At 38.1% G+C, this 18,549-nt stretch overlaps 1 protein-coding gene across 1 annotated transcript; it reads left to right on the top strand.

The window, feature by feature from the left end:
- Positions 1–4,979: 4,979 nt before the first annotated feature.
- On the top strand, positions 4,980–11,593 carry FGA (fibrinogen alpha chain). Its single transcript, XM_003257863.4, has 7 exons — positions 4,980–5,033; positions 6,106–6,231; positions 6,692–6,875; positions 7,958–8,103; positions 8,686–9,160; positions 9,275–10,183; positions 10,884–11,593. The coding sequence occupies exons 1-7, from the start codon at positions 4,980–4,982 to the stop codon at positions 11,591–11,593; spliced, it is 2,604 nt and encodes an 867-aa protein (XP_003257911.2).
- The last annotated feature ends 6,956 nt before the right edge of the window (positions 11,594–18,549 follow it).

Below are 18,549 nucleotides of genomic sequence, written 5' to 3'. Positions count from 1 at the left end.
TCAAAATTTAGAAAATAATTTTAGTACTTTCCAAGAATGCACTTAATATTGTTTTAACAAAATAGTTCCTGTCAAAGGACCATTATCTTCTTGTTATTAGGATAACAAATGTCTTTGGAAAGAATGTACAGATTCATGTAGATTTTTATGATAGATGACACAAGAATTTTTCAGAAACATCTTGTATTTTGAGACCTGAATTAAATCTGACTTTTTAAGAAATATCTCATACAAACAAAACAAAAAGCAATACGTAAGTGATATATCACTCTCTGCTGTGTGTTCTAACAGAACTCAGCATATAGCTTACAGATTTTTTCCATTGTTTTACATTAGATTAAACCATATAAAACTGCAGATATTATTGTTTTGACCTACAAAAATGTCAAGTTTACATAGTTTAACTTAATTCTCAGCTGCATAACGTATTTGACTTGCTTGCCAATTGTAAGCAACTTGAAGGTAAAAGACTATACATTATTTGCCTTTTTATCTTAAGCACATAGTATGCAGGACTAGAGAAATAATATACATAGGATAAATGATTGCTAAATTTAGACAAATGAGTGAATGAGTGAGCTGCTCTCAGAAATCAATACATTTAATTTCTGATGTCAGCCCAGGGTAAGACAAATATTCCATTCAAATTAACACTGTTGTTCTGTTTTGTATTTTTAAGTTGTATTTATACAATTGCAAATATCTAGATAACTGGTTATATATTTTACTTTTCCTGTGGAAGCTGTGATGAGTAGATACAGTTTAAAACTGAAACATATAGCTATAGAATTTCTACTCTTTCTGTATACATTATATACCATACAAATAAAGCTATTAAAACTAGTAAAAACTATTCTAGTCATGCCAAAAGTTATGGCATAACAAATGTGTAAATTCCTGCATTCAAATGTTTATATTAACATTTATATTTAAATGTTTATATTACATTAACTTCAAAAAGATAGATATATCAAACATCCTTCTCATTAGAGCTAAGGTGAATAGGATGTAGTTATTTATAGGAAAAAGACAAACCTGGTGCAGTGGCTCATGCCTATAATCCCAGCACTTTGGGAGGCCGAGGTGGGTGGAGCACCTGAGGTCAGGAGTTCAAGACCAGCCTGGTCAACATGGTGAAACCCCATCTCTACTAAAAATACAAAAAATTAGCCTGTCATGGTGGTGGGCACTTGTAATCCCAGCTACTCGGGAGGCTGAGGCAGGAGAATCGCTTGAACCCAGGAGGTTGCAGTGAGCCGAGATGGCGCCGTTGCACTCCAGCCTGGGTGGCAGAGCGAGACTCCGTCTCAAAAAGAAAAAGCCAATGCACAGCAGATTATAATTTAAGCAACTGAAAATTTCTTCAATCTTTTTTCCAGTTTCGCACATTTAAAGATACCCTTATTGTCACATGCTTTTTAAAAAATGATACTCGTATCATGCCTATTAATTTGCATGGTTTTCCATCTAAACAAAACCTACTCCTCCAAAGCTTACAATACAGCCTGTTCACGGGGCAGAGAGCCCAGCCTGGTGAGCAGCCTGCAGTGTGGGGTCAAAGAGTGACCTACAAAAGTGCCTCATTAGGGACTCCTGGCACTAGAGTCAAAACAAGGGAACATTTTATCATGGAGCATTGGGATATTCTAGGAACAATAAAAGCTACTGTTGCTAGAGCTCCTGTTGTGTATGGCCAACATTTTACATATACCGTTTTACATAATCTTCACAGCAATCCTGCAAGACAAATATCATCATCCCATTTATAGCTCAGAGAATTTAAATAGTTTGCCCATGTCACTTAGCTGGAATCCAGGTCTCACATGCTGGAAAGCCCACCATGCATTGTCAGCACTCCATGATGACAGCCTTCCATTTCTCCAGCAGATACTGAGCAGCAATTGCTCTATGCCTGGCATTTGTGCTAGTCCTTGTGCCTTGGCCTCAGGAAGCTTAGTGTAGGGAAGACACAGAATAAACAAATACCTTCCCAAATACATGTTGTCCAGGAGTTATAAGGTACCATGTGGAAAAACCAAGCAGAGTCAATAGAATGACATGCGAGAGTGGCAGCTCTTTAGATCAGGTGGCCAGAGAAGGCCTCTCTGAGTAGATGCCATGTGAGCAGAGGCTAGGAGTAAGAAAGGGCGTGAGATGCACTGATTCTGAGAGGCAAGGATAAAGCCCTCAGGTGGCATCCTTGGAAACACCCTGACATGGCACTAGGGTGGTGGCATTCAACCAAATTGTTTTCTGTTAATTTGCCTTCAATCAGATTATGTTCAGCCGACTCACCTGAGGCCTACCAGGTTACTCTTCAGAACTTCTTTGCTATATACCATGTTCACTTCCCAAAGGGACACTTCTTGTGGGCATAGGAAAATGTGTGCAGAGATCAAGCCTCATCTTCCTATCTAATCCTGACATTTTGCCAGTGCAGTCATTGTGAGTGAATATAACCCAGCTTTTCATGGAATCATTGCCCTCTGGAACCTGGATGGGGCTCTGGGTCTTCCTCTTTGCTCTGCAGTTAACTCTAGAAATCATAGCAAGCTGCTTCAGGGGTGAGCTTGATCAGACAAGGAGTCTTCCATAGAGCAGACAGTGCACTGCCTTGCACCAGGGCTTCCATTCATTTATAGAAAGCTTCACACGTCTGCAGTGCTGGGGGAGGCAGCCAGGCAGCTTCGCATCACTGGAACCCACTTATGCTTTCTTGCTCAGTGAGGGCCCATACCTTTTGAGGAGAATATAAAGACCAATAAAACATTTCAATTCTCAAGTTTATGGTCTAGTGGAGGAAATAGACAGTACTCCTATAATGATAAATGCCATTAGTGGTGCACGGTCTAAGGAAGTATGAAAGAACATGAGATTGCTTTTAATTTGACATTGAATCAGGTACCCTGCAAAATGTCTAGCAAAGAACCCAAGACTTAGTAAACATTCAATACACATTAGCTATTACTCTTATTAGGATTGGCTTCACGTAGGAAGCAGAATTTGAGGCAAGGTAGGATTGCCAGATAAAGTACAGGATGTCCAGTAAAGTTTGAATTTCAGATGAACAACAAAAAAATTTTAAGTGTGTCTCAAATATCACATGAGACATACTTATACTAAAATAGATTTGTTGTTTATCTGAAATTCAAATTTAACTGGGACACCCTTAGTTTTATTTGCTATTTGCACCAACCTAATACATCTGGCAAATCTAAGCTGAAGATTTTTTTTTTTACTTTTATTGAAGTATAATTGACAAATAAAAATTGCATAATTTAGGGTGTACAGCTTGATGTTTGTTTTTTTATTTTCCTTTAAAGGGGAACTTCTCTCTGATTGGTGTTTTGATACACATAAACATTGTGAAATGATTACCACAATTAATCTAATTAGCACATAAAACACCTCATATAGTTACCTTTCTGTGTGGTGAGAAGACTTAAGATCTACCTTTTCAGCAACTTTCAAATATACAGCATAGTATTATCAACTATAGTCACCATGCTGCACATTAGACTCCAGAACTTATTTATATTGCATAACTCAAACTTTGTGCCCTCTAACCAATATCTCCTCCATTTCTCCTATGCCTCAGGCCCTGGCCACCACCATTCTACTCTTTTCTTCCGTGAGTTTGACTATTTTAGATTTCACATGTAAGAAAGATCATACAGTATTTGTCTTTCTTTCCTTTTTTTTTTTTTTTTGAGAGGGAGTCTCACTCTGTGGCCCAGGCTGGACTGCAATGATGCAATCTCGGCTCACTGCAACCTCCTCCACCTCCCAGGTTCAAGTGATTCTCCCTACCTCAGCCTCCTGAGTAGCTGGGATTACAGGTGCCCGTCACCATGACCGGCTAAGCAGTATTTGCCTTTCTATATCTGCTCATTTCACTTAGGATAATGTCCTCTAGGTTCATCTATGTTACTGCAAATGACAGAATTTCCTTGTTTTTCAAGGCTGAGTAATACTCCATTGTGTATATATATATACACCACATTTTCTTTATCTACTCATCCATCAGTGGACACTTAGGTTGTTTTCATATCTCAGCTATTGTCAATAAAGCTACAATGAACATGGGAATGCAGGTGTCTCTTCAAGATCCTGATTTCATTTCCTTTGGAAATACACTCAGAAATGAGATTACTGGCACAGAAACAGGAAATAAATGGGATTTTTCATGGCACTTTATGATCTCCCATAATTCACTGAGTATTTCCTATGTGACAGTCACTGTTCCGAGAGATTTACAAGAATTAACTCATTTATTCTTCATAAAAGCATGGGGTAGCTTATCAGCATCCTTATTTTACAAATGAGGAAACTGAAGTATAAAGAGGTAAAGTAACTTGTCCAAGAACATAGAGCAGGGAAGTGGTGCAGCTTGGATTATGAACCTAAGATGTTTGGCTCCTGGAGCTGCTGTCATCTTAATATTTTAAATAGAGAAAAGTAATATGTTCTAAATAAACTTATAGAAAGCCTTCAGGGCCAGCTTATCACCAAAGTTATTTTTTACAAGCCAGATCACCCAACTCTAATTTCTGCATAAAGTGAAATATTGTTTGCTAAATCACTACTGCTGGTGGCTACAGCTAGCTTACCTAAGCACCTTCTATATTCTTTCACGTATAGAAATATGGATATACCCTCCTACACTCCTCTTTTCATTCTCAAAGCCACTCGGTTCCTGGAATGAGAGATCTCCTAATTGTTGGCTGGAGAATCAAATGCTACCTTTGCAACAGCTTATCAGAAGCAAACAAGCTGAGGGGAATTGAGCAAGAATTTCTGGGATACCAACAGCATAGGAGGAACAAAGGATGTAGAGGGAGGGTTGACTGTCTACACAGGACAAAGCCAATGATTAACCAAACCTCCTGCAGATTTAAATGGGATGGGAACTAGGAGTGGAGGCAATCCTTTCTTTCAGCTGGAGTGCTCCTTAGGAGCCAGCCCCACCCTTAGAAAAGATGTTTTCCATGAGGATCGTCTGCCTGGTCCTAAGTGTGGTGGGCACAGCATGGGTATGGTCCTTTTCATTTTCTCTTCTTGCTTTCTCTCTGGTGTTTATTCCACAAAGAGCTTGGAGGTCAGAGTCTACCTGTTCTATGTACTGACACACTCTTAGCTTTATGAACTCCAGGCCTGGGAGGAAAGTTCCTGGATGGGCTTGACACCTCAAGAATACAGGGTAATATGACCCCAAGAGGAAGATCTTAGATGGATGAGAGTGTACAAACTCACAAGGGAAACTTTAACATCTGTCATTCAGTCTTACCACATTTTGTTTTGTTTTGTTTTAAAAAGGGCAAGAATTCTTTGCCATCCTTGTACCTATAAAGCCTTGGTCTATTATAATGCTAGTTAATGGAATAAAACATTTAATGGTAAGATTTGTTTTCTTTAATTACTAATTTCTTGCTACTTGTCCATAATAAGCAGAACTTTTAGTTTTAGTACAGTTTTGCTGAAAGGTTATTTTTGTGTTTGTCAAGACAGAAGAAAAAGCAACTGAATTATCTTTGGAAACATCTTTGCAGTATGAGAAGAGATTAGTTAGTAAGGCGATATGCTTTTCGGAAGTAATGGTATTCTTTTAAATTATGAATCCATCTCTAAAGGTTACATAGAAACTTGAAGGAGAGAGGAACATTAAGTTAAGATAGTGTAGGTTTTTCTACTGAAGCAGCAATTACAGGAGAAAGAGCTCTACAGTTTTCAACTTTCTTTCTGTCTGCAGTCATTAGTAAAAATGGAAAGGTAAAATTTAACTGATTTTATAGATTCAAATAATTTTCCTTTTAGGATGGATTCTTTAAAACTCCTAATATTTATCAAATGCTTATTTAGTGTCATACACAGTTAAGAAATTTGTACACCTTGTCTCCTTTAATTCTCATAACAACTCCATAAAATGGGTCCTAGGATTTCCATTTAAAGATAAGAAACCTGAAGCTTGCCGAAGCCCTGTGGCTGATGTCCTTAATCTCTGTGAGAGTGCCATCTCTTCTTGGGGACTTGTAGGCATGCCAGTGTCTCCTCTTCTGGCTAACATTGCTGTTGCTCTCTTTTGTGTATGTGAATGAATCTTTAAAGACTGCAGATACTGGTGAAGGTGACTTTCTAGCTGAAGGAGGAGGCGTGCGTGGCCCAAGGGTTGTGGAAAGGCATCAATCTGCCTGCAAAGATTCAGACTGGCCCTTCTGCTCTGATGAAGACTGGGTAAGCAGTTAGGCGGGGAAGCAGGAGATTCCTTCCCTCTGATGCTAGAGGGGCTCACAGGCTAACCCGATTGGTCCCAGAAACTTTTTTAAATAGAAAATAATTGAATAGTTACCTACATAGCAAATAAAGAAAAGGAACCTACTCCCAAGAAAACTGTTTAATTATCTCCCCAACTCTGGATCATTAGTGGGTGAACAGACAGGATTTCAGTTGCATGCTCAGGCAAACCCAGGCACCTGAGTATTGTGGCCTCAATTTCCTGGCACCTAATTTATGGGTAAGTGGACCCTCATTCCAGAATTTCTCTGCGACCTCTAACTAGTCCTCTCACCCACTTTTAAGCCAACTTGTCTGGAAGAGATAGGGTAGGAAGAAATGGGGGCTGCATGGAAACACGCAAAATTATTCTGAATCCAAGAGATAGATCCTTACTGTAATTTTCTCCCTTCACTTTCAGAACTACAAATGCCCTTCTGGCTGCAGGATGAAAGGGTTGATGGATGAAGTCAATCAAGATTTTACAAGCAGAATAAATAAGATCAAAAATTCATTATTTGAATATCAGAAGAACAATAAGGATTCTAATTCGTTGACCACTAATATAATGGAAATCTTGAGAGGCGATTTTTCCTCAGCCAATAGTAAGTATTACATATTTACTGCTTTGACTTTATAACAGAAACAACAAAAATCCTAAATAAATATGATATCTGCTTATATTTATGACAATTTCATCCCAAAGTACTTAGTGTAGAAACACATGCCTTCATAGTATCCTCGAAAATTTTAACGGGGAGCTTTTGTTTTTGTTATTTTTTCAAAGTAAAAGATGTTAACTGAGATTGTTTAAGGTCACAAAATAAGTCAGAATTTTGGATTAAAAACAAGAATTTAAATGTGTTCTTTTCAACAGTATATACTGAAAGTAGGATGGATCAGACTCTTTGAGTTGATATTTTTGTTTCTGCCTTGTAGAGGTGAAAACTGAGAGGTCAAGGAACTTGTTCAAAGGCACAGAGCTGGGAGTTCAACCACCAGACTCCACTGAGCTGATTATGTAGATTTTTAAATTTAAAATATAGAGTCAAGCTACATCATTCTCACAGTCTACTCATTAGGGTTAGGAAACATTGTATTCACTCTCGGCATGGACAGCGAGTCTAGGGAGGCCTCAGTTTCTCAAGTTTTGCTTTGCCTTTTTACACCTTCACAAACACTTGACATTTAAAATCAGTGATGCAACACTACCTGGGAAGTGAGTGATCCTGTTGACCTAAAACAGCTTAGGAACCATTTCAAATCTCTAGATAAAAAGAAAAACTCATCAGTAAGAAAATCCAATATGTTCAAGTCCCTTGATTAAGGATATTATAAAATAATTGGAATGCAATCAAACCAATTATTTTAACTCCAAATTACACCTTTAAAATTCCAAAGAAATTTCTTCTTCTATATTTATTTGGGATTACTAATTGCTATTAGGACATCTTAACTGGAATTCATGGATGGCTGTAGGGCATAACATTATCCAAAAGTCAAATGCCCCAGAGGTTTTGAACTCACAGATTAAACTGTAACCAAAATAAAATTGGGAATATTTACAAGCTAGTTTATTTCTCTCTTTCTTTCTTTCTTTCTCTTCCTTCCTTCCTTCCTTTCTTTTTTGCTGGCAATTACAGACAAATCACTCAGCAGCTACTTCAATAACCATATTTTATTTCAGACCGTGATAATACCTATAACCAAGTATCAGAAGATCTGAGAAGCAGAATTGAAGTCCTGAAGCGCAAAGTCATAGAAAAAGTACAGCATATCCAACTTCTGCAGAAAAATGTTAGAGCTCAGTTGGTTGATATGAAACGACTGGAGGTAAGTATGTGGCTGTGGTCCCGGATGTCTTTGTTTTTGAGTAGAGGGAAAAGGAAGGCGATAGTTATGCATCGAGTGTCTACTACATGCAGAGAAAGGTGTTATATCCATCATCTACCTAAAAGTAGGTGTTATTTTCTTCACTCCACAGTTGAAGAAAAAAAATTCAGAGATTTTCCAAAGGTACATAGATAGAAAATTTCAAAAGCAAAATGTTCAGTCTCTGTCTAATTCCAAAGCCCATTACATCACCATGCCTCTGAGCCTTCAGCCTGAGTTTCACCAAGGATCATTTAATTAGTGTTTCCTTTGAGAGGGAATAGCACCTTACTCTTGATCCATTCTGAGGCTAAGATGAATTAAATAGCATCCATTGCTTATCCTGGCTAGCCCTGCAATACCCAACATCTCTTCCACTGAGGGTACTCGATAAGCAGAAAACAGAGAATATTAAGTGGTAGGTCTCTGAGTCAAAAAAAATGAAACCAGTTTCCAGAAGGAAAATTAACTACCAGGAACTCAATAGACATAGTTTATGTATTTGTATCTACATTTTCTCTTTGTTTTTCTCCCTCTCTCTAGGTGGACATTGACATTAAGATCCGATCTTGTCGCGGGTCATGCAGTAGGGCTTTAGCTCGTGAAGTAGATCTGAAGGACTATGAAGATCAGCAGAAGCAACTTGAACAGATCATTGCCAAAGACTTACTTCCCTCTAGAGATAGGCAACACTTACCACTGATAAAAATGAAACCCATTCCAGACTTGGTTCCTGGAACTTTTAAGAGCCAGCTTCAGAAGGCACCTCCAGAGTGGAGGGCATTAACAGACTTGCAGCAGATGAGAATGGAGTTAGAGAGACCTGGTAGAAATGAGGTTACCAGAGGAGACTCCACCTCTTCTGGAACCAGATCAGAGACGGAAAGCCCCAGGAACCCTAGCAGTGCTGGAAACTGGAACCCTGGGAGCTCTGGACCTGGAAGTACTGGAAACCGAAACCCTGGGAGCTCTGGGACTGGAAGTGGTGGAACCTGGACCCCTGGCAGCTCTGGAACTGGTAGTACTGGAACCTGGAGCCCTGGGAGCTCTGGAACTGGTAGTACTGGAACCTGGAGCCCTGGGAGCTCTGGAACTGGTAGTACTGGAACCTGGGGCCCTGGGAGCTCTGGAGCTGGAAGTACTGGAACCTGGAACCCTGGGAGCTCTGGAACTGTAAGTACTGGAAAGCAAAACCCTGGGAGCCCTAGACCTGGTAGTACCGGAACCTGGAATCCTGGCAGCTCTGGACATGCAAGTGCTGGGCACTGGAGCTCTGAGAGCTCTGTATCTGGTAGTACTGGACATTGGCACTCTGAATCTGGAAGTTTTAGGCCAGACAGCTCAGGCTCTGGGAACACGAGGCCTACCAACCCAGACTGGGGCGCATTTGAAGAGGTGTCAGGAAATGTAAGTCCAGGGACAAGGAGAGAGTACCACACAGAGAAACTGGTCACTTCTAAAGGAGATAAAGAGCTCACGACTGGTAAAGAGAGGGTCACCTCTGGTAGCACAACCACCACGCGTCGTTCATGCTCTAAAACCGTTACTAAGACTGTTATTGGTCCTGATGGTCGCAAAGAAGTTACCAAAGAAGTGGTGACCTCTGAAGATGGTTCTGACTGTCCCGAGGCAATAGATTTAGGCACATTGTCTGGCATAGGTACTCTGGGTGAGTTCCGCCATAGGCACCCTGATGAAGCTGCTTTCTTCCACACTGCCTCAACTGGAAAAACATTCCCAGATTTCATCTCACCTATGTTCAAAGAGTTTGTCAGTGAGACTGAGTCTACGGGCTCAGAATCTGGCATCTTCACAAATGCAAAGGAATCCGGTTCTCATCACCCTGGGGTAGCTGGATTCCCTTCCAGTGGTAAAACTTCAAGTCACAGCAAACAATTTACTAGTAGCACGAGTTACAACAGAGAAGGCTCCACATTTGAAAGCAAGAGCTATAAAATGGCAGATGAGGCCGGAAGTGAAGCTGATTATGAAGGAACACATAGCACCAAGAGAGGCCATGCTAAATCTCGCCCTGTCAGAGGTATCCACACTTCTCCTTTGGGGAAGCCTTCCCTGTCCCCTTAGAGTAAGTTAAATATTTCTGCACAGTGTTCCCATGGCCCCTTGCATTTCCTTCTTAACTCTCTGTTACACATCATTGAAACTACACTTTTTTGGTCTGTTTTTGTGCTAGACTGTAAGTTCCATGGGGGCAGGGCCTTTGTCTGTCTTATCTCTGTATTCCCAAATGCCTAACAGTACAGAGTCATGACTCAATAAATACATGTTAAATGGATGAAAGAATTCTTCTGAAACTCTATTTGAGCTTATTTAATCAAATTCTTTCACTATTCAAAGTGTGTGCTATTAGAATTGTCACCCAATTGATTAATCACATTTTTAGTATGTGTCTCAGTTGACATTTAGGTCAGGGTAAAAACAAGTTGTGTTAGTACTAATTGATGCTTAGCTACCTGTACTGGTTACTTGCTATTAGTTTGTGCAAGTAAAATTCCAAGTCCATTTGAGGAAATTCCCCTTTGCAATTTGTAGGTATAAATAACCCCTTATTTGCATAAGTTCTATCCCACTGTAAATGCATCCTTTCCCTATGGAGGGAAGGAAAGGAGGAAGAAAGGAAGGGAAAGAAACAGTATTTGCCTTATTTAATCTGAGCTGTGCCTATCTTTGTAAAATTAAATGAGAATAACTTCTTCCAACCAGCTTAATTTTTTTTTTAGACTGTGATGATGTCCTCCAAACACATCCTTCAGGTACCCAAAGTGGTATTTTCAATATCAAGCTACCGGGATCCAGTAAGATTTTTTCTGTTTATTGCGATCAAGAGACCAGTTTGGGAGGATGGCTTTTGATCCAGCAAAGAATGGATGGATCACTGAATTTTAACCGGACCTGGCAAGACTACAAGAGAGGTTTCGGCAGCCTGAATGACGAGGGGGAAGGAGAATTCTGGCTAGGCAATGACTACCTCCACTTACTAACCCAAACGGGCTCTGTTCTTAGGGTTGAATTAGAGGACTGGGCTGGGAATGAAGCTTATGCAGAATATCACTTCCGGGTAGGCTCTGAGGCTGAAGGCTATGCCCTCCAAGTCTCCTCCTATGAAGGCACTGCGGGTGATGCTCTGATTGAGGGTTCCGTAGAGGAAGGGACAGAGTACACCTCTCACAACAACATGCAGTTCAGCACCTTTGACAGGGATGCAGACCAGTGGGAAGAGAACTGTGCAGAAGTCTATGGGGGAGGCTGGTGGTATAACAACTGCCAAGCAGCCAATCTCAATGGCATCTACTACCCTGGGGGCTCCTATGACCCAAGGAATAATAGTCCTTATGAGATTGAGAATGGAGTGGTCTGGGTTTCCTTTAGAGGGGCAGATTATTCCCTCAGGGCTGTTCGCATGAAAATTAGGCCCCTTGTGACCCAATAGGCTGAAGAAGTGGGAATGGGAGCACTCTGTCTTCTTTGCTAGAGAAGTGGAGAGAAAATACAAAAGGTAAAGCAGTTGAGATTCTCTACAACCTAAAAAATTCCTAGGTGCTATTTTCTTATCCTTTGTACTGTAGCTAAATGTACCTGAGACATATTAGTCTTTGAAAAATAAAGTTATGTAAGGTTTTTTTTATCTTTAAAGAGCTCTGTGGGTTTTAACATTTTTATAAAGATATACCAAGGGCCATTCAGTACATCAGGAAAGTGGCAGACAGAAGCTTCTCTCTGCAACCGTGAAGAGTATTGGTTTGAGAACTTCTCTTCCCATACCACCCAAAGTCATAATGCCATTGGAAAGCAAAAAAGTTATTTTATCCATTTGATTTGAATGGTTTTAAGCCAATATTTTAAGGTAAAACTCACTGAATCTAACCATAGCTGACCTTTGTAGTAGAATTTACGACTTATAATTACAATACACAATTTACAATTACAATTTGTATTTATGTCTTTTGCTATGGAGCAAATCCAGGAAGGCAGGAGAAACATTCTTTCCTAAATATAAATGAAAATCTGTCTTTTAAACTCTTCCACTAGACATTGTAATGCATACTTATTTTTTTCCCAAGGTGTAACCAATTTCTTTCTAAAACACATTTAAAATTTTAAAACTATTTATGAGTATTAAAAAAACAGACATAATTCACACATTAATAAACAATCTCCCAAGTATTGATTTAACTTCATTTTTCTAACAATCATAAACTATATTCTGTGACATGTTAATTATTATTAAATGTAAGTCATTAGTTTGAAAGCATCTCACTAAGTATGATCTATGCTATATTCAAAATTCAACACATTTACAATATTTCATCTAAGTTGCATCTTTAATCCTGGTGGCCTTGCTCTCTGATTTTTAATTTGTATCCTTTTCTATTAAGATATATTTGCCATTTTCTCTTGAATATGTATTAAAATATCCCAAGCAATCCAGTATACCACCCTTTCTTACATAGCTTCTATTCTGATATAACTGCATTATTTCTCAAAGAAGGAAGGAGAGAGGGAGGGAAGGAGAGGAGAAGAGAGAGAGGAGGAAAAAGGAGGCTACAGCTAGGGGCCAGAGCCTGGGGATCAAAGGGGAGATAACCTTGCAAATGTATCACAGATGAACCCCAGAGTTCTTGCATTTCTTTATGGGGAATTGTAAATCTCTGATACAAACTAAATGCTATACCTTCAAATGGCTGGATATTTGGAAAATAACTTCTTCAGAATCAAATGAAGCTTCACTTCCTTCAGACATCAGAACTTCATGCTATCTCTATCCCCACTCCACTTACACTCACACGTATTGCCTTGACAGAATTTGAGTTGAGACTAGAAAATATTTTGTTTTCCAGAATAGCATACCATGTAGGAATATAATTGGTTCCTGGAATGAAAGTGATTTTGAATGGGAAGGGCCATTCACTTCTAGTTATTTAGAAGATTTTGAGTTTATCAAAGGATTAGATAAACCTCTTTTAATTTAACAAATGGTAGCCAATATCAGCAGGATTATGACAATTGGAGATACAATATGGTTGTAAGAAAAGACATGAAACATCTATTTTCCATTTCACCTTATCTTTAGCCTTCTATTTATTTCATTTTTTCTGAAATTAAATATTAATTTAGCTACCTGACTCTTATTCACTCAGAAGCCCATTTCAACTTGGTTTTCATGCAATTACCACGCTCTTGAAATTGATCTCAAATCAACACAACTTTGCAATTCTAAATTAAATGTGCTGTATTCAAGCCTCTTTCTACTTCTCTCTTTTAAACATCTGCTACTTATCTTCCCTTATCCTGCCTCTTGGGCCTGTCCTTTTGTCTTGGTTTCTATACCATTTCTTCCTTTCTCACTCTTTTCAGTGTTTTTAACTGGTAATTTCTTCTCGGACCACTTCTTAAATGTAGGGCTTTCTCACTGCATTTACATTGGTACTCATCTTTATCATTTGGAATTAGGTTTGGCACATCTGACTTCAACAAGGCAGAAATTCATTTCCTGCTCACAGAAAAGCCTATGTAGGAGTATGTCCGCATAGTCTTCAGAAAGCCGTCATTTTAATAAAAGACTTATATCCCTCGGTTCAACTTGCAATCCAAATATCATGTCCTGTGGCAATCTGGAAGAAGAAGAAAAGACAGGAGGGCAAAGGAGTGCCTTCTCCTTTTAAGGAACTTTCTTGAGTGTTCTAAACAGCACTTCTGCTTATATTAGCCACAACTTAGTCTGCAGGAGAAGCTGAGGCAAGTTGACTATTAGCTTGGGTACAAGACTATCCTGACTAAGATCAGGATTCTGTTAATAAGGAAAAGAGGGAGAATAGATAAGGAAGTCTGCAATTACCAGTCTTGGCCAAACATTTTCTCGCTCTACAATGAGTACCCTTTCTCCTTGATTGATCTGACGATCACCATAGCTTCAACTACAATCAGTGGCCTTAAGCAGGAGGCAGACATTAAGATTAAGTTAAAACTTCTTAGCTTGGAATATAAACTCTTTCACAAATCGGTCCATTTTCAACCTTTGCAATCATTCATTCTACACATTAGTTACACTGAATTTCTCACTGGCACTGAAATACCAGCTTCTTTAATGATTTGGGGCCTTTTCACAAACTACCTAGAAGACACCCATTCACCCCTTGAAAAACAGCTCAAATAATGCTGTTTCTGTGAACCCTTCCCCAGTGCCCTCCATAGAATGAATTGAATTATCCTCTAGGTCCTCACTGTTTTTGTTCTTATCTCAAAAATAGCATATTCTATCCCTAACTCTAACATTTATATTATTTGTGGCACTAGGTTATAAATTCCTCTGGGACAGAGCTATTTACATAGTGCATCCCGTCCTACACAAAATGTTTCCCCATTCTAAGATTATGCAGTCTTTCAAATACTTCCTTAAATTTTTAAATGTTTTTTTCTTTTTCCTGTTTTTTCTTTTGCATGTATATATTTAACCTAGAATTTATTTTAATATCTCATGAAGAAAATCTACTTTTGTCTTCTTGTGGATGGATAGCCAGTTATACTGGGATCCTTTAATAAAGAAAGCATTCTTTGTCCATAGAATTAAAATGTCAATTTTTTTCTGTAAGATTTTCTTGGGATCTATATATAAACTCTCTCCTGTGCTTATACCTCCTTGCTCACATTTCGAGTACAGAGTTTGGATGAAGTAGTCTCTATCCTATTCCCCATTTTTTTTCCTTTTTTTTTTTTAGTCTGTAAAATTGTACTTTCAATTTTTATTTATTTTGTTGTTCTGGGACTACTTACAGAAGTTTTTCTTAATTTCCAGTTTTCTCATCTTAATACCCAATTTGTTATTTTTTTAGGGGGTTAGAGTGAGTCATCTTTCAATCATTAGTTTTCAAGTATTTTATAAATTTTGTTAATTTAACCAACTGTTTCATTCTAAGTATTTTAGATTTTCTTAATTAATTGATTAACTAATTTTATTGCAGTGGTACAATCATGGCTCATTGCAGCCTCTACCTCCTGGGCTCAAGCAATTCTCCCATCTCAGCCTCCTGAGGAGCTGGGACTACAGTCACAGACCACCTTGTCCAGCTAATTTTTTCATTTTTTGTAGAGACAGAGTCTTGCTATGTTGCCCAGGCTGGTCTTGAACTCCTGGCCTCAAGCAATCCTCCTGTCTCGGTCTCCCAAAGTATAGAATTTTTAAGATTTTCTTTGTGGACAAGTTTGCATTAACTTTTGCAAATGCTTCATAGGTGAAAAGAATGTATATTATCACATCCATATGTTATAATATTGCATATTACCAAGCCTGTTGATGGTATTATTTAAATATCCTATATCTTTTCCTTTTTATGTGTCTTTTTTTAAGAGACAGAGTCTCACTCTGTTACCTAGGCTGGAAGAGTGCAGTGGTGCAATCATAGCTCACTGGAGGCTCAAACTCCTGGCCTCTTGCCTTGGCCTCCCAAAGCGCTGAGATTATAGTTATGAGATTTTCATCGTGTTTGTGTGTGTTTATAAAAAGACCTCACTCTGTGGTTTTGTGCATGTATGTGGGCTCTGCATTTTAGGAATTCTGTTTCATACGGTTGGCTCCTTCCTTATACAGTGCATGAAAGTTTATGACTGTTATATCTTCTTCACAAATTGTACTTTCTACCATTACATAATGTTTCTCTTTTTTTTTTTTTTCTATTTCTCCTTTTGGAATTAAATTCCATCTTGTGAAATATCAATATTGTCATCACTTTTGATTTTCTTTTCTTTGAATTTGTCTACGTGTCTTGACATGTCATTTCATTTTTAACATAATTTTTGTCACTTTGTTTAGAAGACTTTCCCAAAATAACAGATGAATTTTTAAACATGATTTTATTTTACCGTTGTTTTCCCTTTTCTTAAGTTTTATATATCCCTTTATTTTCAAGATTTATTTCTCATCTTATTTAGAATACTTTCTTATAAATAATACATTTTAAAACTTAATTATTTTACATTTACTTTAAAATATTATTGTTTCGTCTTTCCTTAACTTTTGCTCCCTTACTTATATAAGATGGTCTCCCTCCGTTAACATGCAAGTTCTATTCAGGCTATCCATTTCAAATTAGTCTTTAGTTGAATGAATGGATTAATGAACAAAACAGTTATGAATGTGAAAATTTTGCCAGGAAAAGACATGGTTTTAAATATTTCTGCTAGAGAGAAAAACGATGAATTGGGGTTTTTAATCCTGAGTCAGGAATAGAACAAACATCTGGCTAGATTTTAATTTTACTTCCAGGTAAATCTATCTCCATCCTTTAGCCTGAAGCTGTCTTTGATGTTCTCCTTTAGTATACCATAGTATATGTTATTCTTTTCTTAGGTGTAGGAACTGTATTTGATATCTAGTACTTAACACAAGGCCTGACACATAACGATGACTCAATACATTTTTGTGAGCTAAGGAATCTAACAGTTAAAAAGGAACTTTTGGGACCAGGCACAGTAGTTCATGCCTGTAATCCCAGCACTTTGGGAGGCTGTGGAAGGATAGCTTGAGACCAGGAGTGCAAGACCAGCTTGGGCAACATAGTGAGACCCTGTCTCTACTAAATAAATAAATAAATAAATAAATAGGCTGCATATGGTGTTGCGTACTTATGATTCCAGCCACTGGGGAAGCTGAGGTGGGAGGATCACTTGAGCCCAGGAGATCAAGTTTGAGGTTGCGGTCAGCTGTGATTGTGCCACTGCCCTCAAGCCTGGGCAACGGGATGAAATTCCATCTCAAACAAAACAAAACAAAACAAAACAAGGAACTTATCATCTGTTTCAATTTTCTACAGAATGCATAATATAATGAAGTTAAGATGCCTTGTTGGGTTCTTATTAAAAGATATTATTTACATTTTAATCCAAGTCTTGTGTTTATGTATTTACTTTCAGTTCCTGGAAACTCTTTAGGATAAAGAATTATAAGTTTCCCCCCAAATATGTGGATACTTTTAATGGATAATCAATTATTACTAGTGTTCTTTTAATGAAGGCGAGAACATTTTATGAACTGATTTTTCAGGTGAGTAAATAGTAGTTTAAGGAGGTGAAATAATGTGATGATAAGGAGGACATCTGGGGATGAAGCCCACAGTACTGTTCTTACAGGTTCTAACCACCTAAGTTCCATGCCTCATTCATTATTCATTCTGGGATAATGATACTACACTTCCTAAATACACATGACACTATTGTACATAGCATTTGCTTTTCATAATTGGCCCAGTGGTATCACTGATCTAATTATATTTTGTCATCGGTTCCCCACCAAAACAAAATATATTTCCAAGTTAGTTAGCTGATGCTAGGGATGCAGCTGGTGAATCAGAACAGAAAAACCCATCCAGCCAAGTTCACTAATCTTTTTCATGTCTAGAAAACCTGAAAGGAAATGCCAAGGTGTCAATGTAAGCACATGCAATCATAAATTAAAGCTTTGTTATATTCAAATAAAGTAATAAAACGTTTATTGCTTGCTGAAACAGCTTGGGAAGCAGCCACATTTAAATTTCTTGTAGCCATGAACATAATACAAGTTGCTTGTGGATAACAAAATTTACACAGAAATCATTTCTGAGCTATCTTATATTTGATGTATTTGTTTATACATTCATTTAAGTCACATATTACCTCTTTTTAATGGAATTCCAAGTACTTTATAAATCTCATGTACAGAGGAAAATGCTTAATTAATTGGGGATGAGGGCTGGAAGTGCATTAAATATCACTGAGGAAAGCAGTATCATGAAGAATTTGCCCCTGGGGAAATCTCACTTAATTCTTAAACATGAACAGGACATGATGTTTTCCATTTTCACATAGTAAGAGCAACCATTCCAAACCACAGAGGCAAGAAAACTTACAACCTGCCAGGTTTGAGCTGAGAATTGCTCTGTTACTAAGCAGTAGTCTCCCTGTTCACCAGGTCATTGCTGAAGGTGGGTACGTGGTTATTGCAGCAGAGTACTCTGGAAAATATTTGCTAAATTCACCTTTGTCTCAATCCCTCATAGGTCTATGACCTCAAGGTTGCATGTCTACATAAGCTGTTGCAATACTGCACTAAAGTATCTCCTTTCTTCAAACAATGGGTGAAGCTAGGAGAAGGATAGAGAGGTATTTATTAAAATTCTTGCAATTTATCTGTAGAGTATAAACTGTTCAAAATAAAAAGTTTGGGGCAGAAATAAACATAATCGAATCAAAAAACAAACAAAAAGATGTATTACCTGTTCATCACATCTTGGCTGGGAGAAGAAAAGAAAGTGTCTGATGGTGAATATCGGTACCAGTTAAGATTATTTGCATAAGTATATGACTCCCAGTGTAATCACTTAAAAATTAAAATATTTGTATAGAGGAAAATACCAT

Source organism: Nomascus leucogenys, chromosome 7b (assembly GCF_006542625.1).
Source record: "Nomascus leucogenys isolate Asia chromosome 7b, Asia_NLE_v1, whole genome shotgun sequence".
Classification (NCBI taxonomy): Eukaryota; Metazoa; Chordata; class Mammalia; order Primates; family Hylobatidae; genus Nomascus; species Nomascus leucogenys.
The sequence above is the reverse complement of the archived record's forward strand: the minus strand, read 5'-3'. Positions and strand labels throughout refer to the sequence as shown.

What these genes read in the sequence shown, in the direction of transcription:
- FGA (XM_003257863.4), top strand. Translation starts at nt 4,980, where the DNA reads ATGTTTTCCATGAGGATCGTCTGCCTGGTCCTAAGTGTGGTGGGCACA. An exon ending in TCTGCTCTGATGAAGACTGG is followed by an intron (nt 6,232 to 6,691) that starts GTAAGCAGTTAG and finishes CTTCACTTTCAG; the next exon opens with AACTACAAATGCCCTTCTGG. An exon ending in CCCTGGCAGCTCTGGAACTG is followed by an intron (nt 9,161 to 9,274) that starts GTAGTACTGGAA and finishes GGAGCTCTGGAG; the next exon opens with CTGGAAGTACTGGAACCTGG.